We start from the raw sequence: 26,210 nt of genomic DNA on the forward strand, positions 1-26,210 counted from the left end.
TTAAACTTGAATGCACATATCCTACTGTAGGAATACCGTATCATGAATTGCTTGTAACTCACAATTTTTGTAGTCTCGATGTAAGGCGTAAATATTATTCATTTCTTTTTTTATTCAAGGTCATAAACAATATCATCACCTGCTCTCAACTGTTACATATGTTGAATTTTTGGGTTCCTAGACGGTCGTCTAGGAATAGTGTCACATTTTATCTCAACACTCCGAGTACCTCTAATTCTGTTAGTCATGTCCTAGATATATTCAACTGCCAGATTATACAAATCAAAAGATATTTCTCAGCTAACTGACAGTTCTGTTTTTTTTTATATAGATTCACAAATTATATTATGTAAGTACATATTTGTAAATGCCACTGTTACTGCCTATTCTGTAATTGGGTTCATCCTGTAGAATAGTGTATGAAATAAATGAATAAATAAATAATGCTTTGCTAAACTCTTTGTCCATGCACCTTAGGCTTTCAACAACAATGCACCAAACCAATTTCCTTCTATAGTACCCTGCTGATTTACACGTTTATGGGTTTGGTGTTTTTTTTTTATCGATTTGAAAATGTCACAAACAGCTTTACACAAGAAATTAAATCATTTCGATTTCGGCTAGTTTTCTATTGCATTGAACAGTCGCCTAGATCATTCAGGACACACTGTCTACTGTTTGGTTAAACAATAAAAGGGACAGACACACTGTGTCTGAAACAATGGATGTAGGGAATAGATACAGATTGTTATAATAAAATATATTGCCAGTAATGGCGTTGAAATATTTCTCTCCGAAAGCAATTGTATGAAATAGAAATACTAGGTTTGTTCTGGTTCTAACAACCGGAACTGTTTGGAAACTGCGCAAGATATGATGAGTACAAGCAAAAAGTTCCAAACAGTCCGAGATAGTCTCGAGACACTTGGTTAGAACAGAACGCATTTTGAGGAGACCACTGTGCCACCTGTCGTATATATGAGGAGTTTCAGTTTGGCAAGTAGGCCAGCAACTTTGAAATTGAATTGATTATATGGGTTGGCGGCCATTAAAAAGTTTCTTGGGTGTTCACTTGTATGTTAAAACGTATTTTTTTCATCATTTTTGCAACTGTCAGGTAACAACCACACTCACACAAATAAAACAAACTTTAACAAATGTATGAGCATAACATTTTTTTGAACAATATTATTAAATACCTAAAATGCTGAATTCGTCATCATTAAACAAGGCCTTTGTAGTTTCACTAAATTGTTCATTTTATGAGCACTGTCTCAAAAGTTCCTCAGCGCTTGGAATTTGAAGAATTGGTCCATCATCGTCAGAAGATAAGGATGATGATGATGAAGACGAGAAAATGCTGTTGATCATGTCCATTTTGTTATGTAGCGTATCCTTGTAGTCGGTTCAAATGTTATCTAACCTCAATCATCAATTATTTAAATCAAATAAATAAAAAAGCATCCTAGAAAATAGCCCAAACCATTTTCCACATGAATGCTCATGAGCAACGAGAACAGTTATCAACAGTTCGGCCACGAGAACAGTTACCAACAGTTCGGCCACGAGAACAAGAACGATTCAAGACGGTGCAATACCGTTTAGGATCATTTCGCAGTCGAAACCAGAACGCTCCATATCAACTGCGCATGATCCTGACGTCCTAGAACCTGAATTTCGTAGAACCAGAACAATTCTACTGCTGAAAATGTACCGCAGTGAGATTTTTTTCTAAATTCGATTCCAGTTGGAGGTGGCAGTCTTCTAGATTTCGAGCCATGCGGCTTGATGTAGGTTGGTTCCCCGTTGCGAGAACAGTTTTTTTTTTCAAATATATAGTGGGTCAGCGAAATAATTAGGAACGACTCCTAACACTTTTGATTTAGGTATTCAGTTCTTGGGCACGACGATACCATATCAAGGGAATTTCAATAAAGGGTAGAACTACACTGTATCTCAAAGATTCAAAGGAAGAAATAGATAAAGATTCTCACTATGAAAAGTATTGCCAATGAGGAATATTCCAAACAAATTATAAACTGTCAACAGTGTTGAAATATTTTTTAAACCATTATTTGAAATAGAATCATTACTGGAAATGTATCGCAATGAGATTTTTAATGTCGTTAATGAAAGCTACTTGCACCCGAATTGAATCCACCCGAAATCCGACACATCGCATCATTACAATCCCGTTTTTTCTGTGTATTTTCCCAGTGTTGAGCTGCAGAAAGCTAACCTTGAGGCCCAAAACTCCCCTAATGCTGGCGGCTCCTCGGGCCAGTCCTCCACCACCACCTCAACCGCCGCCGCCTCTCCCTTGGCTAGCGCCATCCCTATTGCCCAACTACTGGCAAAGCCAGGCGCCCTCAACGCTCTGACCAGCCTCAGTGCGCTGGGGGGCCTCACCGAACTACTCGGTGGCCAAGGCCCTCCCTCAATCCAGACCACCGGAGTCCACCGTCCCCACAAGAGTTACACACCCCGCCTCCGCTCGCCCGGGGGCAGCGGGGTCACTTCCGAGGGTTCCAAAGCGAAGAGCGAAAGGAACAAGTTCAACCCCTACTAGGCGCGCGAGGGGTAGCTCGATGGTTTGTTCACTTGGAGGTATAGAATTAGGTTAGGTTAGGGCGCATTCATTGACTTTATACTGGCAACGACTGCTTGGCTGTAAGTATTCAAAAATAGGAAATGTTAGGGAGGCGTAAGGATTTCTCGAGACATTTCCTCGCTTGATAATAGGAGATAGTGTTATATTCTGATCGAAGTCTCCCATTGTTGTTTCGTAGAATTCAAATTCAGTATAGATCAAGGGATGTCTCGAAAACTTCATTGAACATTGATATAACTTTTGGTTAGGATTCAGAATGTATGAAGTCAATGATTTTTATGTAATCCGATTTTGAAATAAATGTTTCTTTTATCTTTATACAATATACATGCACTTTTTATTTTTATCACTGAAGCTGCAGTGCTAGAATATATGTTATTTTCGTATAGAAACACATCTACTCTTTCGATCAATGAACATCCAATGAACTGATTCTCGTTATTCAATACAGATATTGGTTTATTTTCATCTAAAATATCGACTTTGAGGGTAAAATAAAAACAAAGTTATACTTTGGTTATTTTTGGCTGTAGTCTGCAGGATTTTATGCCCGACGTTTCGTCTACCACTACGGTAGACAATATCAAAGGCGATGTAACGGTCGCAGTGCCCTAATTTTTGTTTCCGTCGTTCCAACCGCATTAACTACTACTACCTGACCTTGCATGTTTAAAATCAAGGGGACAGGTAGCCAGATTTCATTGATGTTCATTGCTTCTTGTTTTCTATTGAAATTATCCCTGTTTTATTGAATTTCTATTGCTTCTCTATATAAACTATAATACGCTATATAATCCGAAAGTATATAGATAGGCAATAGAGGTTCAAGAAGAGGCAATGAACATCAATAAAATCTGGCTACCTGTACTTATAGGTACACAAACAAGGTCAGGTAATCCAATTTGAAGAAACGAAGCCACGAATATAAAATCAGAGTCAAATACGATCATCGTAGTTGATGGGGTCAAAACATGATCTGATCATGTCTGCCGCAGTAATAGAGGAAACGTCATGCATAAAAACACGCAGACATTCCAAGATTATACTTTATCCCCAACAGTTGGAAGAAAATGTTGATTTATAAATGTTTATTGATCAGATGTTCTTGTGTTGTTTGCCATACTGGCTCAATGAATTTTTTTTCTTTAATTTTTTGCCAAAGCGATCCTTATATTTTCGAATCTTCATACTCTGTATAGTTGGTTGAAACTTTTATTTATCTAAAACTCATTATTTTTTTAAATTTTACATTGTTGAAAGATGTTTTTCGAATAAATAGATATAAGGTTAAACAGGGTATAAATATTGCTTTTTTGAATATAGAATATTTTTTTCAATTCAACTCCTGCATAATGGGTTACTTTTTTCCCTTATTGGGAACATCCATTGGGGGCCGTCAATATATCTATGAATTTAATTTTTTACAAAAAAACGATACTGATTATCAATAGATTTTTTTCTATTCGTGAATGATGATGAGAGTCGTGATGATGAGAAAAATAACTTCAGTTTAAAAGAGGTGTCTGAATTTAGCCAATTATACAGTTTAATGTAAGGAAAAGTATAGTTTTGTTTATATTACATTACACCTATTATTTGATGATTACTGTTGTGTTATCAAAAAGATATCGATAATGGTGACACAATAATAATGATTAGGCTAGTTTTTTACATCAGATTTGAGGTAAGAAGCAGTAGTTGGCTTATTGTTGACACATCAATGTTGAGCTTTGCGATATTTTTATTGCACACATCAATGATTCAGCTTTCCACTTCAAGGTGGACAGCTGAATCCAAGTTCATGTTCTCATATGATTTTTTTAATCAACAACAACCATACTAAATTTATAATTGATTCAGCTACGTTCTGGTTTTGTAGAAACTAGGTGGTAATCTCCACTGTCATTTTTTTCGCAGTCGAATATGAAATTTTTTTGTTTTAAATTAAAAAAAAAACAACAAAATTTGGAGCCTTCCACTTCCATCTATTGATATGTGCAGTGATACTATCGTAACCTCATTTTTTTCTAGAAAGCTAACTTGTGTTAAGATTCATTCATATATCATGTTTATCCTGTTGATATACGAAATGTTTCTAAGAGTCCCATCATTAAAATTCGTGGCAAAAAACCATTGTTTTCACCTTTCTCTTCATATATTCAACTTTGCTGACTCCAAGAGACATTTTGTATTGTGGGATATGACTTTTATATTAGTGTTCTACTTGAAATAATGTATAACTCAATACAATTTATATATGTAATAAGTATTTCATTTACATTGTCATCGGCCTAATTTTAACAACTCTTGTGTGTGTAAAGAAGAAAAATCTCGTCAAAAATAGACTGACACTCTCAATTTCAGATCTACAGTAGGTCAAATTGACAAATATCCAACAAATTAGTGTTTCACTAATATACGTTTGCGGTGGAAAAAATCATTTTGCCCAATCCACATTCGTTCTAAATAATGACAGTAATATTTGTTCACCATATGCTATACATAGCGTTTATATGGTAGGTCGAAAATGAATAATTAAATAAAAAAATAGATTTCAGAGTACATTACTTGATGAGATAAAAAGAAATGTTTGCAAATTGACAAATATACAATATAAAATAATAGTAATTAAAAATGTAACAATTTTGTTTGCTGTAGTCATTTATCAATATATAAAATAAGACAAAATCACCATTCAGAACACTGAAACTGAATCTCAAAAACAATAATTAAAACATAACAGTGATTAAAAATGTTATTATTCTTCTTCAAAAGTATCCTAAATATTCCTCATGGCTATAGTAACATTTGTCCAGTAATAAGTTTTCAACTTTCTTGCTGAACATAGTTTCAGAATTCGACTTCTTTATAGAAAGTGGCAGTCTGGCATTGTACAATGGAGATTTTTTAAAATAGTCACTTTTAAGCGAAGAGACCCTCAGAACAATAGCATGGCGAATATCTCAATCGTGAATGCTATAGTCAAGGTTCCTTTGCACAAAAACGTCATATTTCATTATATATAACATACTAAACATCATAAAAATAAATGCACGAGGTCGTTTAATTTCGAATAAATTGGTACACTCGACCACCCTGTAGATTTCTATGGGTTGAACAAAGCCTGCAAAAACGGTAACTTATCTTTCATCAAGTTTTTTACAAACTGTAGGTTTTCGGCTAAAATGAATAATCTGAAAGTGTCGAGTTTGTACATTCTATGCAGTTCTTGCTCAGCAATTAAACTGGAAATATTGTGCTTTAACATGGAACGCCATCACTTACCATTGGCTGAGATGAATAGAGCTGCAGGGCTTCTTCAAGGTGGCATGCGACAAAATGATGTAGCTCTTCGTTTGGGGGTCTCCCAAAGTGTTATCAGTCGATTGTGGCGGCGTTTCCGTGAAACTGGCAGTCCAGCCGAACAACATCCAGGGTAAGGACGCGCTACAACTGCAGTTCAAGACCGATTTTTGGTCTTAACCGCAAGAAGACAATCGACAATCACAGCACCTGAGTTGGTTAACGTGTTGCAGCAGACGCACCAGGTAACCATTGGTCGTGATACTGTCAGAAATCGACTGCATGAAGCAGACCTCCACAACAGAAGGCCACTTAGATGTCCACCTTTGTCGAGAGGCAATCGCGGTAGAAGATTAGAGTGGTGTCAAGATCATCAAAACTGGGATGCAAATGATTGGGCCACAGTTTTGTTTACAGACGAATCCAGATTTGGATTTCATCCAGATTCTCGTCGAGTAAGACTGGAGATGACCTGGAAATAATGAACGTTTGAGACACGTCCAGGAAGTCCACACATACAGAGGTGGTACAGTAATGCTATGGGGCGGAATCATGACCGGCGGCAGAACCGATCTCGTTTTTCCAAATCGCTCCCTCACAGCTCGACAGTACCTCGACACCATTCTTCTACCTATCGTCCGTCCGTTTGCTGGTGCTGTTGGTGAAAACTTCCACCTAATGCACGATAATGCTCGTCCACATGTCGCGCGTCTAGTGACTGACTGGCTCACCAACGAAAGAGTTGATGTATTGCCATGGTCAGCACAATCACCGGACCTGAATCCCATCGAGCATGTGTGGGACATGCTTCAACGAAGAATTACTCCGCATATGGGGAACATTAACACAACGTTTCAATTGAGAGAGCTTTTATTCGCTGAATGGGCAAATGTACCTCAACAAGACATTGACAATCTCATTTTGTCGATGCACGATAGATGTAGGGCCGTAATAAACCAGCGTGGAGGCCATACTTTGTACTGATTCCAATTTTTTTTGTATTATGATTTTTTTTCGGTGTGCCAAAGAAGAGCCATATTTTTTTTAGTTTTGCTTATATGCGCACTCAGTATTTTTGACCATTTAATAAATTTTGTTGTAAGTTACATTTGTTTAATAATCACCCGTCAACTTTTTTTTTCCTAAAGTGATCTAAAAAAAAAATTATTGCCATTTTTAAAAATATCCCTAGACTTTTCCGATATATATATAATAAATGTAGCCACCAAGCTTTCTTTAACTCTAACTACAACTTTCTCGGTACCCCAGATTGACTGTAAAGTTGAATCATTAAATACTGCCATGTTTTTCACGTATTGGAGATCAATATGAGAAACGGAGGTTTCTGCAAGAGTATTTACTACCTACTACAAATTTCCATAGGATTTGCCCATTCTTAAATTAATTTTGAATATTTTCATAACTATGATAATCAACAAAAGAGGTATGTTATATTACTAATTTGTTGGATATTCACAAATGATGAGAGTGGTCAGTTTTTCCAAAGTTAACAGTCTGATTGAAGCGGCAAGTGGACATTTTCATATTATGAGAATTATTTTATGATTTCCGGATTAGTTTCATCACCAAATAAATGTTTAAAAAGAAGGTAAATACTTGTGTATATCGTCGTTTTTTCTAAGTCTATTGATGATGATCTACTTGAGTAAAGGATAGTAATTTCATCCGGTAATATAAATCAACTTTGGTTGTTTATAAGGAACCACAGAAATAACATTTTTGAAGCTTTTAATTATCATGTAACAAAACAACAACAAAGAATACAGTTGCAGATGAGGAAGAGCCAATGATAGAGTTAATTCCTGCAACATCGAAGACTTTCAGCAAAGAATATTACCTTTATTTTTCTTAAGTTCTTCATGACCTTCCAAGACAATGTCTTTACCACCTTGGTGGCGGTTCATCTCAATTAGAGATGAACCGGATAGCAATTTAAGTCCATGCGCACTGCGACAGGACAGGAACTTGAAGTTTCGTTTCTCTTTCTATAGTTTCTTAAACGGGGCGTTTTGTTCCTATCCTGGCACTTCAACTCCACAAGTGAAAACTCCGTGTTTGTTTTAAGGTGGTTGATAATGTTTGATGGCGAATTTCATTATTTTGGACTTCCATTGTCTAAAACGATAATATGATTTGAAATCTCTGAAAAAACAAATGAAATTGAAAACTACTCGATTGAAAATAAACCCGAGATTCAAAATAAGCCACTTAGGTGTGCTTGGATGAGAAAAGCTGTACCGCAAAGCTCATAGGGTTGCTTTGATGAGGTAGCAAATGAAAACAATACTAGCCAGGTTCAACGTGAAGAAACGCAATAGCATGTGAGCTTGTTTTTATCTTCAGTCAGTACCAATTGATCGCAATTTTGGCCCTTATTTGACAGTCTGCCAAAATCTATCTTTCAGCAGATTGCATCAAAATATTTTTTCTGAAGCTGGCCTTATTCACAAAGAAAATTGAAGCCGCTTGGTTCCTCTTAACATTCATTCGCTATAATTTGCCTGTAGTGCAGTTTGAGTACTAATTCATTTCCTAAGTTGTAGAATTATTGTGTGATTACTGATTGTATTTCATACAACCATACTAACCAATTGAAGCAATCAATTCCCTCAAAATATTTTTTTTAATCCAATATTCGGCCTGATAGGCGCTAGTTATCTCGTATTCTGCCGGATAGTATTTAGGTCGCCGGATAGTTACCGGCTATCCGTTTCATCTCTAATATCAAACTTCCTAGTGAAAAAATCAAGTGTTTCCCAAAAAGGAGGCAAAACAGTCAAAATGACCCACTTTTCGAATTGTGCAGAAATAGGTTGATGAATAATGAAAACATCATCTTATGCTTGTTGAAAATTTGTGCCCGAACACAACGCATTTATGATTCACCCCAAACATCGCTGTTCTGACCCGCCATAAGTATCGTTAGAGGTCTTGGGCAGAACCACAAATGCATTGCTGGATTCAACTGTTCTTGACAGCCCAAATAGGTAAGTGCGATGACATCTTCCTTTGCTGTGGCATCGACATCGCCATCTGTGGCATCGACAGCGAACTCAATTCTCGAATATTGAAGATAAACGAGGAGGCGTAAGGGGAGATGTCAGCTTAGCACCCTGGTGAAACCTATGGCGGGTCGAAACAACGTTGTCTGATTATGAATCATAATAGTGTAGTGTTTGGGCTCTAATTATCAACTTGTTGCCTTGCAGTGAAAGGCAGAGGACGAATCTCGTCGGCGGTAGATGTCGAAGCTTGGTGGACCGCCTTAGGGAGCCTCGTTTTCTTTGATATTCGAGGAGTGAGTTCTCTGTCGATCTATAGAAGGAGATACTTGTATCTCCGCCCTCGTTTATGTTGTACTTGTAACAAAATATAAGCGGATCATGCATGTATTGGGTATGGTTTATAATTTTCATAAAATATGCTGCTCAAACCATGCGAAGGTGAAATAATATAAATACTTGAATGAAGAAAATGTGTTGATATTTCATACGCAACATTTTTTCCGACTTAGGCATGTCAAAGAAAAAGATGTAGACGTTCCAGTTGAAATATTTTATTAGTATTTAGTTGATGTAAAGCTAAGACTGAGAAAGTTGAAAAAAAATATGTAGGTAATGCTTTTTTTCACCAGATTGTTTGAAATTTGATTTCTGACTGATGAATAGGAAAAATAATCAATGCTCTCTTGATTTTTCTTTCGTCATTTTTGTCTTTGAAATCTATTTATCTGTTACCTGAATATTGGATTGACAGAAAAATCTGAAGCAAGAAGAATTATTCGACTATTAAATTTCAAAAATAATTTCTCAGTATAAAATTTCGATGCTGCAAGCAACTTCTATAATATCATATATCCCTCCATTTGCCGCTTCAATAATTTGGGTCATTATTCATACGAGCTACAGATTATTCGATTTCTCCTATCGAATATATAACCTCAAAACACTGATAATTTGTTTTCCAAAATTTTCCAACTACTTACTCACTTTCATGTCAGAATACGATTCATTATTATCATTGAGAAGATTCATACGAAGGTAAGGTTAGTAACATTTCGATAAAGAAAAACTCTAGCACCTTGAGAATAGAGGGAGAATGAGAGGTGGTAAAGTGATTGTGTGCCCATCCTAGCTAACAGACCGATGCCTTATCAACCAACCAAACAATCCAGGCAAGAAGATTTCACCATTTCCCGGTAAGCTTAACCATCCATATTATCCTTTCAACACCTTGATTTATTTCAAAGATGATTCGTCCTTCTCATATCAGACTTTGATGTAATTCTGAATTCATACAGTCCCTTTGCTTGTGTTTTGTAAATGCTCGACAATGTCGGGTAGTCTTACAATTATGAATGAACTGACTCGTTACTTGATGGAAATTAATAACATTATTCATGATAATGAAACAATCTTCTCATTTTTTTAGACGCGTCCCGCTAACACCGTAGCTTGAAGCTACGGTGTTAGCAAAACACGTCTAGAATAAAAAATATATTTGTGAAAATTGTTCAATTGTCATGGATAGTACCTAATTTCACAATGTTGGACTGTCCCAAAAAATCTTGACTGTTTCAATTGTTCACTTGGAATGGAACTATAAGATTTTGACTGATTCACAAAACCAGAATTTGTAAAAAGAACATGATTCTTGAATAAAGTGTTGAGGGTCTAAAATTAGGCGACTAGTTTGTTCCATGGCAGCATTCACAGCTACTATTTAACTAGGATGACTTGTTTAATTTTGAATTTATGCACACTCGATTAGCAAGTAGCAAGTAACAACTAGGGAGTGACAATTGTCAATTACAAGTTGAACTCGTCACTTTCCAATGGACACGTTAGGTTTGTTCTGGTTCTAACATCCGAAACTGTTTGGAAACTGTGCAAGACATGATGCATACAAGCAAAAAATGTCAAACAATCCGAAATAGTCTCGGATACTTGTTTAAACCAGAACGCATTTTGAGGAGACCACTGTTCAAGACAGTTTAGGATAATTTCGCAGTCGAAACCAGAACAGAGCATTCATCAATCCGAACTTATCCTCAATAAACCAGAACGCTCTATAAAAAGTGCGCATGATCCTGACGTCCTAGAACCTGAATTTCCTAGAAACAAAACAAACCTGTTTTATGCAGACAATTAAACAGTTAGTGACGAGAACAAGTTGGCCAACGTTGTAACTTTTTTACTTTGATTGTACCAAATTTTTTACTATTACGGATCTAATTATTGATTGGCCCAATCAAACCTAATAATTTTAAAATTTCAAAACATTGTATGCTGTGTTCTGTTTAGTTTCTTCCTTTCTCATATTAATTTGTTTCTATAATCACTGAAATGGAAATTGATGCTGTGTTAAAATATACTATGTTGTTTCAAAAGTTTTGCCCGTTTTTATGATTCTACTCACAATGTAATATCTTTGTCAATACTCATTCAATGTAATCGAAATAAGCGACATTTGAATCAAGCCACTGCTAACGTAACACAAATCGATTAATTAAGTCAGCATGTCAGTTTTTTTTTTTTTCGATAAAATCTAAAAGCTCAAGCGCTTGCGTACTACATTACTGTGACTTTTCGATTGATAATATATAAATGCCATCGTTGTTGTTTCTTGTGCCTTGCTAATTAATTAATCCCAAGAAACATTACTTGTTTATAGTAGGGACAGTGTAACATACAAATTGGAATAAAAAACACACTAAAAATAATTAAAAAAAAACAATAAAAACACGTTAAATGAAAAATTGTCTATCTGTTTCAAGATTTAGTTGTGTCTTGAATTTCGAATGAATTATATTTTTTATATTGTTAGGTATTTTATCATATAAATTAAATCCATCATAAAAAATACGTTTTTGACCAAATTTGCTTTTGTGTGGTTGTGAACATATATTTTGTATTTGCCATGTATTATGATCATGAATTGAATTGATTTCGTCAAAACAAAGTACTGAATGATTGAAACTTTTTACTTGCTACTTGCCAATTTAGTATGCATGAATTCACCATTACACTATCAAACTTTATTGATTAGTTTTGGACTATTCGACAAAATTAAGTTGACTGGCAAGGTTCAGAACGGTAAAAAAATATTCTAAGTGACACAAAAATAAATAGGTATATTTTGATTCTCAGTGGTAACAAAAATTCAAAACAAAAATGAATTGTTTGATTAACAGATTGTCTAAATTTTCCTTTGTGTTATCAGGATATCCATGGAGACTGCTGGATTACCTTTACCTGGATATCACTACATAGCTCCGAATCACATCGTCAAAGCCCCGATACATTGAGGAGCACCCTATCACTGGACTGGTTTAGAAGGGCCCCAACTTTTATCGGTATTTGTAATAACAAATTAGGGAAGATCTGATCTGTGAAATTTAACTGTTGACAATATGTCGCTTAATGAAAAAAAAACACAAGATTGGTACTGGGGATCAAGCCAAAGAACTTTTATTTTGAATTTTTATAAAATGCTATATTTATATAAAATGTTGAGATACACCCTGAATATTTTTGTTTGCTAGGAAATTTTGATAGATACATTTCGAAGGTGCAATCAGACTCAATATTTTAACAAATCATCGGATTGTTGTTGAATATCTAGAAGTTTTTAAAATTTGTATCTATTTAATTCGTTCACTGTCTTTTTTGAGGCTGATACCATAAATTATTTTCAATTAATCTTCAAATGCATGTTATTTGAAATGAAACAATAGAAAAACATATATATTATTCGAAAGATGGAACAGTTTATATTTTCATGCTTAGTAATATTTTTTGATTATGAATGGGATTCATACATTATAAGCAATATCACAGCGTTGAAATAATTGGGTACTTGATTTTATTTGTTTAGTTCATGTCACCCACTACTGAAGAATTTTTTATCTTCTGGGCAGTGAATGAATTACATGTTATTATTGGGGGTTGAATTTCTCAAGTGGATTCAGAAATATATTACCATTATTGTTGAACTGATGAAATTGACATTGAATTGTTTAGGCTTTCATTTGTTTCTAAACCGTCAAGGTGCGAAATTGAATAGAAGTAATGAAACAATCTTCTAGTAATTGATAGGTCGTCGTTCGAAGAGTCATAGAAAAAATATACGAAACAATTTCTGCCATTGTTCAATCAGGACAATGAAGAGACGAAGAATACTCAGCATGCGAGTCACAGGCATTCGATCAAAGGCAAATAATTTATTGTAGAGAAAGTAAACTAGGTTGAGGAAACTATGAAAAATATCTAGCAAAGAGCCAGGACAAATTAGTATAGGTTTTTGGATATCAACAAAAATGGGAGCAAAATCGTAATGAATCCATATCAGTTGTGTATATTCTAAAATGAGACAGTTATGTCTTCAACAATTTTCTAATAAATCTAAAGAAATGAACTCTAAATGTTCAAGCCCGTCTCGGATATATCTATACAGTAGGTAGAATGTACTGACGCCTATCAGAAAACAACTACTCTACTGGCTAATACCATGAACGGCGTTGGATTATATCCGACAGGCGTCAATGCAGGAATCTTCACAGAAAATTTTCTGCATATGCAATTGGCAATACAACTGAAAGAGTCGACCTTCAGTTTTGGAATGGGCACACTTGCAGACCGGTTTCGGACTCCTTAGCCACTCGTCATTGCAAGATAGTGACCATCATCGACCTGAAGTTAATGATATTCCATAATTGAAAATCGAAATTCTTTCAGAGTATTTTATTCCTTGTCTTAAGTTGGAGCAAACATCAAAAATATCACTCCATCTAGTAGACCAAGTAGAGTAACCAACTGCATATCCGAAATTTGCCCGATTCCTCTGAATAAGGAAGAAAAACTTTCTTATTAGTCAGTGGACATTCAACCTACTGTGTAGGTATATCCGAGACGAGCTTGAACATTTAAAGTGCATTTCTTTAGATTTGTTTACTGCCTGTCTTCAAGCATAGCCCACTGACTAATAAGAAAATTGTCTATTTGCTTATAAATAGTAGTCACTAAAGACCAAATCTGGATTATACTGAATATGGTAAATGAATTTCAGTGTGAAAACACTATATACCTTCCTATTTGGGGTTGTATTTTCACGATTTTTTTTCAAGCGCACAAATAGCGTTATATATTTATTACTGATGGTTTTTTCAAATAGCTTGATACTCGAGAAATTCCTCAATTTCTGTCAGATTGATAGATTTATTGAAGAGAGAACAGTCATCACAATTGAAAACGCTTTTCAAAGAAATACACAATGTAATGTAATGACTTCTCGAAGAGTTTGATATAGTAACCCAAATTTTGGGTTTCTGATTTGCTTCAGTTGACGTCTTTCTTCGCCGTCCAATCAGCTGGCGGCTAACACGACTTTTGCTGACTACTTCTGTGTGTAGTAATGTTCATGTGTCATTCATTGCCACCAACCGTATTTTCAAGTCTAAACTGGTTTCCTCCAATGTTTCAGTTATATCAAAGAGACATAACTGAAACATTGATGTTTCTGTTCAATTATTATTATGTTATCAATGTCCAACAAACAATAAGTTTGAATAATGATACCAACTGAATATTGTATGGATATGTTATTAGGCTCACTAGCTAACTGACAGTTCTAAGATTTTTCGAACGACTTGATCACTATGAAAAACTTTTTTTTTTTAATTATTAAGATTTACCGCGCTCCGAAAAGAATTACGTCACAACTTGAAATTGCGCGAATATGACTTCATGGTACTCTTGAAAAATTTAAGAGTGCACGAAATAATTTAATAACTTAATTTTCCTAGGATGTTGTTCATACATTTTGATCTTATTGCCCTTTCCAAAGTGGCTTACAACTTTTTTTCCGCATTTCCTTTCACAGTATCTGCTGTCGAAAATTTAATTGCACACTATTTTTTTTTATTAGGTACAATCATTATTTATTTATTTACCGATATTGGGGTTACAAACAGATTAACAAATCCAATAGAGAACCCACTTCAAGTTCAAGTAGGCTTCAAGAAAAAAGAATGTAAATTTAAATTTTTTGTAAATTACATTGGACAATCGAAGAATAACATAATATTTATAAGAGTGACAGAGACTACAGAAATGATCACCTGCGTTTGAAACAGTCTAAGAGATTTCAAAATTATTGAATATCATTGCAAATTTCGTTAAAGGTTTTAAGCATTCTATAAAGTGGTGAATTTTGAGCAGCATTTGTCCTTGTGCAAGTTAACTTGAAGAATTCTGTACGCCTCAACGTTCTACCCTGAACATTGAACTCGATTTTGGAATAAAGCTCTGGGCAGAGGACTAATCCTTTCATTAACTTGAAAATCATGATGAGATCTGTAACAGTTCTTCTATCCTTCTTAGGCATAATATTGTATTGGTGCATAATGGGACTGTAATCGCTATTGGTAATTGGAATCTAAGAAACTGTAGAAGATACAAAGTTAGATAAATTAAACAAAAAATGTTCTCTTCAGAATGCAACTGAATTATATTGAGAAATCGGGACTATCGTGCATGATCTTGAAATAATGAAAAAATTGAAATGCTTGATTTTGATTTTTAACTTATTTCTTTTCAATTTTATTCATTTATTCAATACAAAACTTCCAGGCAGAAATTATGCTGGTATAGGGAAGTTGATAAGTGTTCTCTTTGTTTTTTTTTGAGCAGAAAAATATATAACGTAAAATATTTAGCAAAATACAGAAAAACAACAGTAAAAAACCATTTGCCTCAGAGAGTTTAAATGGAAAACAAGACAACAGTTTGGAACAAATAAACCTGAAAATGTTTGTAAAGAATTATCTAAGGAATGAAAATAAAATTCTTTGTTCTGATTTACTTTCGTGATTTTTATGTTGAATCAACATGATTGAAGTAAACCATAATTTTGTTTATGAGATTTTCTTTGCTGTTACAAAACATTGTGTTGAAATTGATCTGAATAACTGCGGAAAACAGCTTAAACAATTCTCTTTGCGAGCTTTTAGAAAACAACAGTTCATTATCGAGGCTGGTATCACAATAAACAACAAAAAAAATCATTTGGGAATACAGCAGCCTCGGTTCGATCAAATCTGCCCAGCCCAAAATAACCTCACTTATACTTTGCTCTTCAAAATTCAATGAAAACTTGTCTTTGGCTTCACGATACGCATCTCCCCCATATACATATACAGTTTTCGGAAAATATATGACCTGTTTTATATTTTTTTAATTTTTCAGGTAATTTATTTCAAGCATAATTGATTTTTGAATATATAATCCAGGCTTTCTAGTTCAGTTTTTTACTTTCTAATAAAAAATTAGGTACTCACCTAGATATTAAATTTCAGATACAATATTTGTGAAGTGAAAGGCAAAGGAAGAGTAATGTGGTTCGTGAGTAAACAAAAAATACCATAATAACTATAACAATAGTGAATTTCACTAGTTCGGACTTCCATTGTCTATTATATAAAATGATTTGAAATCCCTGAAACAAGTAAAAAAGAATAATTAAAAAGAATAGTTGAAAATAACAATTATATTAAGCAACAATAAACAATATAACAAACAATAACAATATAACAATAGTACTAAATGGAAATTACATTAGTGTAAATTATAACAATAATGAAAAATAAACATTCAGTGTGAATAAATGGTGCTCTCAAAATTTCAACTGAATATTTCAAGACAAATTTTACAGTTTTCGTAGCTTGTTTAAAAAAAAAATACAGGTTCGTATTGTAAAAAATTGTAGCCTCGATGAAGTTTAATCAAATACCTTTAAATTTTAAATAATGAAGATATCAAAGAATCAAAATCAGCGATTTCAATTTCTTTGATTGTTTCAAGATTGGCTCACGATATTCTGGATTTCTCTGAATCCATTGCATTCTGAAAAGTGCATTTTTTTCTGATTTAACCAACATCGTATCTTCTACCTTTACGAGATAGCAATAGTGTGCACTTGAAATTTTGCCACCCAGTATAAAGGAACTTGACTCTTTCTGGCTTATTCTAACAGGGTATGCTAGGTTCAAATATTTTTGTATCCACTGATGAAGAAAACCCCCCGAAAAACTACAGTTGTAAAGAGAATAATTTTGTTATAAGTTCTGTTCAATGGTGTCATATTGATCGGACAGTATTTAGTGTGAACTTTTGGAGTGATATGGGCACTTTGTGATCGTAGATTTGCATAAAATTTGCATTTTTTATATTGGGCTGTGGTACATAAGTATTCATTATCGTTATTTAGTGTAAATTTTCTTCCAAAGCAACAATTGTGCCAAAATTTTCTTCAATATTGAACAATGCTCATCACATAGGCTGCACATCAATGTTTATATATAACCTAAAATATAAACTTTTTTCGTATGTCGGTCTTCACATTGCAATTAGCCTTTTTCCTGAAGTAGGAAAAATCACTCACTGCGCTAGTAGTTCGGTAGAGACAAATACTGCCTAATCCTCATATAAACATATGGTAAAGTACAATTAAAAAAGAATGTTTTTAACAGAAGAAGATTTTTCTTGAGCAAAACTAAAATTTGCAACTGTAAAGGATAACAATGTTGTAACATTAAAACGTTGGCTTGCATGTCGTAATTTAAAAGTACCTGACTGGAAAAACAGTGAATTAATAGACAGGTTAGTATACAGACTCTAGTAAAAGAGTAGCGGTCAATTCAAACTGTAATGAAAGAAACTTGAAATAATTATGAATTTCAGATTTATTTCCGAGTAAAATATGAATCAAATATAGATGGTAATGAAATAAATTCAATTAAATATAATAAATGAATATTATTTAATAAACGATTGAGGTTATATCTCATTCTATTCAATGGTAATTAACTATGGAAAATTTACTATTCATTTCATGTTTGGATCATACATATGAATATTCATTTATTTTTTGCACTGTTAAATCCACTCTCCTCGAAGCATGTATCCATTTCTTACATCTAACCTCATTAATATGAGGATTTATAATGCAGCAATGCTTTGTTGGCATTAAACTAGCACAAAATAATTTTTTATATCAGATTTATATTTTTGAATAATAAATTAATATTACGTAAATAACACTGTTTTACATGTGAATAGTTTATGTTTGTCCCTACTACCAGTGCTGCCTCTCGTGACACGTTTGCTGTACTATTCTCAGGAAAAAGGCTCATTGAGTAATTATTTTTTGAGAAGGTGAATGGCATGAATTTTTCGGCAATTTTATCCCGTTACTGATATGTTTAATGTTCTATGCTATTTCCACTGTGAATTAATTAATCTGTGTTGATGGAAACCTCTACTCGAAATGATCGACACAACCAAAAATTAGATTTATGTAGTGGGCCATCCCTATACCAAAAATGCTCATTTCACTCGTCTATTTTAATAAAAGTCAATGCAATACTTTTGCAGTTAATGATATTTATATATTTCTGAATGGCAGTAGTGTAACTGTGATCACGTTCATCAAACTTTGCACTGTCGCAACGTAATGTTAACAATAATCTAGAATAGCAATGTATTCATCTGATCTTATAGTTGCTTCTGTATTGTATATGGAGAGAATTTGATTTGACGCAATCGTAACACTTCTGAATGCCAATGTTTTGACATTTTACCATTCAAATTGATGTTAGTTCAATTTTGTTTCAAGTTTTCGGAATGAATGTCCATCTATCAGTTTTATCACTAATCTGTGTAATTTTACGTTGAGCAACCTTTAAACATTTTTTGGCTGTTTTGTTTTGGGGTATGTAATCACAATCTGGAAAATGAACAAAGCTAAATCAGTAGAGAATCTGCTGAAGTGAAATAAAAGGCAAAATGAAAAGATCACCCCAAAAGGTTACTGCGTAATATAAACCATTGAAATGTTGAATTAGTCATTTTCATCAGGTTGGTAATTTTTCCCTTCCCCTTTCAACTGAGGTTTGGCAGGAGGACGAATGGTTTATAACTGACGGTGTTTGGATGGCGACATAAAGGTCGATTACCTTTATGTCGCTCTGGCCTTGTGTACCCCTTCCTGACTGGGGCATTTGATGTACAAACTATTCATTTTAGCAGACGTCGTGGGGCCTTCACTCAACTGAGGGATGGGGCCTTTTTAATCGAGTGGGGACGTCTATAGTGTAATCTACAGCTTCCCCAACTAATGGGTTATCATGAGTTTCCGCTGACTCGAAAACTCTCTGATTCCTCGACTGAATGGACTGCCGTATAGTTAACAGTTTCAAATATCTGCGGATGTCTTCATTCTGCACGAACCATGGTGCATTCACCAGCATCCTGAGAAGTTTGTTTTGTAACCTTTCAAAAATGGAAAGGTTTGACGTGGCGGTTTGTCCCCAAGCTCCTGAAGCATACATGATGACAGGCTTGAACATCGTGTTGTATAATTAAATCTTATTCTTAAGATTGAGCTTTGAGTGTATGTTGACCAGAGGATAGAGTTTAGCGATCCTCATCTGAACTTTGCTCTTTATGTAATCAATGTGATTTGCCCAGGTGAGACGGCGATCTACCTAAAGACCTAGGTACTTGACTCGCGTTTGCCATTCGATCTCCCTTCCTGACTGTGTCTGGCGAAACGTTAAGTCTCCCAAAATCTATCGCCTGAGTTTTTTCTGGATTCACCCGGATCTTCCAGTAAAGGTACCAGCGTTCGAGGTCTTCCAATGCGCGCTGCATGTAGACGACCACCAACGCCCGCACCATGGAAGAGGCGAAGAGAGCCGTGTTATCGTCGTAAAGGGAAACTTTCACGTGGTCGAACCTCGGAAGGTCGCTCACATAAAGGCTGTACAGTAGTGGAGACAGTACAGCTTCCTGAGGCACTCCAGCTTGGATTTCTCTGACAGTAGACAGGGTTCCATCAACTCGGACCTGAAATGTTCTGCCTTTCAGAAAGGACCTAATCTACCGGACCAGACTCCGAGGCAGATCGAAACCGAGCATTTTGTGTAGCAGGCCTTTGTGCCAGACTGGTCGAAGGCCTTCGAAATATCCAGGAGGACGAGATGGACTGTCTTCTTGTTGTTCAGCTCTGACATGGAATTTACGGCCAGTCTCAGGGCCTGTAGCTCGGTGGAGTGTGCCCTCCTGAAGCGGATTTGTTCGTCAGGCAGAACATTTCGATCTTCAACTTCTTCTGTTAGTCTTTGCAGCACAACACATTCAGCCAACTTAGCCGTTGTGCAAAGCAGACTAATCGGACGAGGATTCTGGGGAAACAGCGGGTTCTGGCCCTATTTCGGAATCATGACAACTACGGCATGCTTCCATCTTCGAGGGAAGTATCTGAGGGTGATTAGTCAGTTCTCGTATTCGAAAATGTATTTATTACACTCTTGCAGATTTTATATTGGTTCAACTTTGTTCATTTTTTAGATTGTAGAAGGTTATGCAATCGAAAAATAGTAGGAAGCAATGACTCCTCCACAAAACAATTATGTCAAAGACTCACTTCAAAAATATTTCTCGCAAGACATTCTGATGAGATCAAGTTTTTCACTCCACTTGATATTTGAATTTCATAGGAAGATAATGAAGAGAGGGTCTTTGTTGACTTGTTGGTTTTATTCAATTCATACTGAAAATGAAACTGCTGAGGGTTCAAGGTTCTTGAGCACTTGGAAAATGTAGACCTGACAGATTCTTTTTCGTTTTGCATTCATTGAATCCATTAGCCATTCCAAATTTATCGTATAGTTTGAGGTACAACTCTACGTGACATGATGGGATTACAGTATATCGATGGTGATTTAAAAAAGATACTAGAACTGGTCACCAATAACCGTATCGAAGACAAAACTTGGTTATAGTCATCACTTCCAGTTTCTAGGGGACGATTAGGAATTCTTTGTCACTTCACTCGCTTTGGCATCATTTATGTCCTCATTATGCAGCATTTCAAATCTGATGAAAGTCATGTTACAATACCCAAAGCCAATATCTGATTGTTTTCAATCGAGGCAATCCAGAACTAACCAAACAGTAAACATTGAAGCCGTGAAAAACCAGAGGCCATGGGATATACCATTACGAGATTGAACAACTAGTATTCTACTGAAAACAGCCTCTGAAACTTCAAAAAATAAGGCTCGTCTTCTCGCAGTTAGGGGGTGTTCAAATATAACGTAAGGGGGCGGGGGTCTTTGCTTTGCTTGTTTTGATGACATGGAGGGCGAGGAGTCTAGATGGTGATTACGTCAGCAGTAGTTATTTACTTTTTTACACCTATGGCAACCCACACATTGTTTATGTTTGAAAACGAAACTCATTTTTGGGATTCCCACAAATAATATTGACGGTTAGGTACTCGCTTAGAACTGAATAGAGGGGAATTACCGCGCGCTATTCACTTGTCTAAATTTCTTCTGTCAATCTATTGTTTCGGTACGATTGACGTATTGTAAGCAAAGCAAATCACGTTAATGTTTATGTTACCGCTGATACACTTTCTCCAAAATTGCATTGTTCAATTGAGATGTCGTTTCAAATAGACAAATCCAAGTTATACCAAAAATTGTTCGAAAGTTTCAAAAAATTTCATACAAATACGAAAGTACAAAATGTACAGAAATTAGTTAACAAAGTGTGGCGTTGTTACAAGCAAGAACTAACAATTCAAGGTGGGGGGGATAAGAGATTTGCTTACTTTTGCTGACAAGTGGGATGGGGGGGGTAAATAATTGTAATAAATATGCTCACTTAATACTTGAAAAGCCCCTTACTGTGAAAGAATCTGCTGCTTGGATAAATGATATTCCTGTAGCATCACTTGGGACTCTACTGGATAATGACTCTTTCAGACTTGCCATTGGATTTTGACTCTGTACAACACTGTGCTCATGGGTTGAGCTGTGTGCCATAAATGATCTCATGAAAAGTGCATTAACTTCAGCAAACATTTTGGGATTTTGGAACCCAGGGGTTCAAGTTGAGACGAAGGAAAACTGCCGGATGGTATGGCACTTGTTTCATAGAAAATCAGTTGTTTGGGACTTGTGTAGGTACATTAGCAACTTACCATCTTCCTGCTACTTCTGCAAAAGCTTGTGCCGTTGCCTCATTAGGAGAAAGTTGCTAACTACGAAAATATCAGAAACTTTTGGTGTTTTTGCCCCTGAAGCATTATCTTTCATCAATGAAATTGGAAAAAATGTAAACCCACGGTTCAAGAGCCATATCTTTTCTCATTGAAAAAATTAGTATAGTCAGCCAACTCAAGAAATCATAATTCCACCCCAGATTATGAAGTGGATGAAATAATTTCATAACTAAGGAAAACGTAAGAATAGCCAGACACCCTTACAAATAATTTTTGGTTGTTAATTGCAGCAGTGGTAGCTGTCCTGACTTTCGACCATGAGGTCGTGAGTTCAAATCCGCCTTCGGCCAGAGAATTCATTCACCTTAATGAAAATTTTGTCTACTATGGGTCTGGTCAGAAGATACGGCAAATCGACAAGAAGCATTATCTTTCATCAATGAAATTGGAAAAAATGTAAACCCACGGTTCAAGAGCCACATCTTTTCTCATTGAAAAAATTAGTATAGTCAGCCAACTCAAGAAATCATAATTCCACCCCAGATTATGAAGTGGATGAAATAATTTCATAACTAAGGAAAACGTAAGAATAGCCAGACACCCTTACAAATAATTTTTGGTTGTTAATTGCAGCAGTGGTAGCTGTCCTGACTTTCGACCATGAGGTCGTGAGTTCAAATCCGCCTTCGGCCAGAGAATTCATTCACCTTAATGAAAATTTTGTCTGCTATGGGTCTGGTCAGAAGATACGGCAAATCGACAAGAGACTCCATAGGTGGCTCGGGGAATTATTAAGTAGCCTATCAAAAATACGAGGCTAATGACAATAAATGCTGTAGACACATAAAAAGTGGTGCCTGATCCAATTCTTAGGTGGTCTATACCAGTATTTTAGAGGTGGGCTTTTCGACCATCCTATATAACCGGACTGTAAATAGTTTGAAAAAAGAATTAGATTTATTTTGAAAACATTTTCATGCATGCATTAGTTGGACAAGCTAAAACTTGCAATAATAATATAGATGGATAGAAAATATAAAGTTGTTCACCTGGTAACTGCTGGGGAATGTATTATAAATAATAAATTCAACTGTGTTACCTTTGCCTCATTTCCTATTCCAAGATTTCCATACAAAGAGTTTGCGTTGTTCACAAAGTCCTTTGAAATATTCAAAACTCTCAAAGGTCACTTTGATTTTCTTCAAAAAAATGTTTGTTATTTAATGGTAGTGATATTGTATTCTAGTCTTCTATTAACTAATACTTCATCATTATCACGAGTCTAGTCTTTTTATGAGCTCAAAAATGGAATCATTTTCAAAATGTTAACCTAAGTCAGTACCAAAAGTGTCGAAACATAAACATTTTGAAATAAACTCCATTGACTAGGCTGCATCACAAATGGATGTATTTTTATTATTAAGTCTTAACGTTTGACTATAATGGGGACAATCTGTTGTTATCCCTTTGTGTTACTGACTGTTCATAATATTAGAATTATGTTAAATATAATGTGCCAATTATTGGATCAAAGACTCTTGTACAAATTTTCGAGTCAAAAAAAGTACTTAGTACTCTAAAAGGTAGATGCAATTGTAAAAATACATATATGTACAGGACCTGTGAAACCTGCAAAAAAAATTAAAAAGCTGTTGTTTAAGATTACGTTTTTTAAGAGTTCCTGAAGAATGGGTCATTTTCCAAGTTTGTATGCAAGAATTGGCTACGAACGACTAGTAGGGAACGATGATCATATCTAGTCATAAAAAAATCACCTAATTTTTATTTGTTGGAAACGATCAAACGTAGTATTCTTCAACAGCTTGAATTTTCATTACGAAAGTATAGAAAAAATGTGGTACGACCGCTAATGGTTATATTTCTTCAAATGTGTCATTTTTTTCTCTACAACCGTAAAAAAATTTGTTTTCAAGGACCAGCCGTTCAAAAAGGCAAATTTGCTTTGTTCGATGCTTCTATAGCCTAGTTTTAAGATACTCAATCAATACGAGGGAGGCGAGTATGTTCTCTCCGCTCGATTTTCTAGAAGTGTAGTTTGTTAGCGGGGGCCTTAATGTTTGGCTATTTCATAGTTGTCGTGTTGTGCCAGGCAATCAACGGTTAGCTTCATCTGTAGCGTTATGCTCAGTACTTAAGGTGCCAAATGTGGTAGAAATTGTCTTTATGCATAATTCCATAAATCAATAACTTTGCTGAAAAGTTATTAGTTGAATGGTGCAATTTTGTGTTGTTGAACATTTCTCTAGGTAGGTTATTTCTGCTTAGCTGATAAAACAGTAATTGTTGACTTTGGAGTGGAGATTTTTTGAATAATGTAAGCTTTAAGTAATAGATTTTTCTTCAGCTAGATTTAAATTCGGCTGAAGGAATGTAAACAGTATTGGTGTATCGCTTTATCAAAAGGAACAGAATTTCATATTCCAGCAGAAAAAACTCCAAGTAGGTAACTCAAAATGCCATTAATGTATAATTCAATTAAAATATCTGATATAAAAAATGCATACTTTGGATATTCTTCTAAGTGGCTTCAATTTATACAATGATTTGTTTTCTCTCCTTTTTACTATAAAGTCACAAATGCTTTTTTATCATTATAGTTAACCTCGTAATCGTTTTATTCGTTAAATTTTTTTTTCTGTGATATTAGACGTTGTGATAGTTTCTTTGTGTGCTTTAAAAATAACAAAATGCTTGTGAATTACGTTATTTATTTATGGAATTATAGACCAAATACATTTATAATGATTAAAATATGTAATATAACATTTTAAATTTTTGTATTTAGAAATATATGACTGATTTATAACTAAATATTTTTGCAAAGTCACCTATTGATGCTGAAATTCTATAAACTGTTTCAGCACCCTGAAATTCCATGTAAAAAAATCACAATCAGCTAAACATGAAATATCAGTTATATAGCCTTTATTAAATACAGGGTCTTTATCAATTAAGATATTGTATTGTAAGTAGTTATCTTAAAGAGATTTTCGTCTAGAGCAGACTCTAAAGAAATTATGAACAGTATTGATTTCGTGAGAATATATATTTAGTAATAAGGTGCCGCAAAATTCAAGAATTGATTCCATTTTTATATAACACCTTGCGATGTTGCCATAATATTTTTGGGCTATTGCCAAACATTTTTGCTGCATGTTACGATTCGCCCCTTCAATTATTGTTTGTCAAGAACTATTTTGATTTCATCCTGAAACCACTCTTATCCTAATTATACATCCAAACAATACTCTTACTTTCATGAATCTCGAAGAGAAACTCATGACATAATTCATTTCAATCCATTACCACTATTCAGTAACTTATTCGGAGGTAATCATTTGTCAAATTATGAAATGAACAACAGTTGTATTATTAGGTTATGTTAAAATAGTGAAATGCAAGTAATAGGTTTATATATCTATATGTACGCTGTTTCTAGTGCTTTTCGCTTCCGAGATCACAACACGACTGTAATTGTATTTTAGTGTAGAAGCACGCTGTTACTCTATATCTAATTTCGAATATAGAAGTTACACACCATATCCTTGGACATATCCTTCGTTACTTGCTCAACAATTTTTCCCGCACCATATCATCTTTTACGAGTAACAGCTTAAGACATTGACACAGTTTGAGTTAGAAATTTTACCGTGTTAGAGAGTCATGTTCATGTAGTTTTTAAATATATCAATTAGGCAATAATTATTGAGAAAGAATGTGCAAGCATCAGCAAAAAAAGACAGTTCTAGTTAATGCACATATCTTATTGTTCTTTCCATATGCAAAATGTTAGCATATTTACTCATATTAAGATGTTTTATGTTTGTTTTTGGTTAATAAAGTGTGAATATTTATGTGTGTATGTTTTATTGTATCCTATTTCAACAACAGACTTCATTCCTTATTGTGTCCAAAGAAAAGGGAGGAAAATTCTCAGTGAGTTTGAGGATCAGAAAAAAGTTTTTATTGACATGTGAGTAAATATAAATTTTCTGAAAGGAAAACCCAGAGGAATTCCTAATATTCAGAATATATTGAGTTGAGAAATGATTGGAGTTGAAAAAAATGCAATCAATAGTAGATGTAGGAGATAATTATATAAAACAATAAAAAAACAGTATAAACAGCAGCCAGATCAATTTAAAAATATTCAACAAGTGAATAAAAGGCTTTTTTTTATAGA

General features: G+C 34.6%; 1 protein-coding gene across 7 annotated transcripts in view; it reads left to right on the forward strand.

Moving 5' to 3' along the window:
- Window positions 1-25,881, forward strand: part of mub (poly(rC)-binding protein mub) — a 300,043-nt gene extending 274,162 nt beyond the window's left edge. For 6 of the 7 annotated variants that reach the window (XM_074184984.1, XM_023164481.2, XM_023164499.2 and 3 more), the window contains one exon: window positions 2,218-4,877. In XM_074184984.1, coding sequence (XP_074041085.1) covers window positions 2,218-2,569 — 352 coding nt within the window. In that variant the 3' untranslated portion in view covers window positions 2,570-4,877. Of the gene's footprint in view, window positions 1-2,217; window positions 4,878-12,157 lie in introns of those variants that run through there. The other variant, XM_023164514.2, reaches the window with a different exon arrangement.
- The last annotated feature ends 329 nt before the right edge of the window (window positions 25,882-26,210 follow it).

This window comes from Leptinotarsa decemlineata, unplaced genomic scaffold (assembly GCF_025532065.1).
Source record: "Leptinotarsa decemlineata unplaced genomic scaffold, Ldec_3_MD MMD2_tig00026361_RagTag_RagTag, whole genome shotgun sequence".
Lineage (NCBI taxonomy): Eukaryota > Metazoa > Arthropoda > Insecta > Coleoptera > Chrysomelidae > Leptinotarsa > Leptinotarsa decemlineata.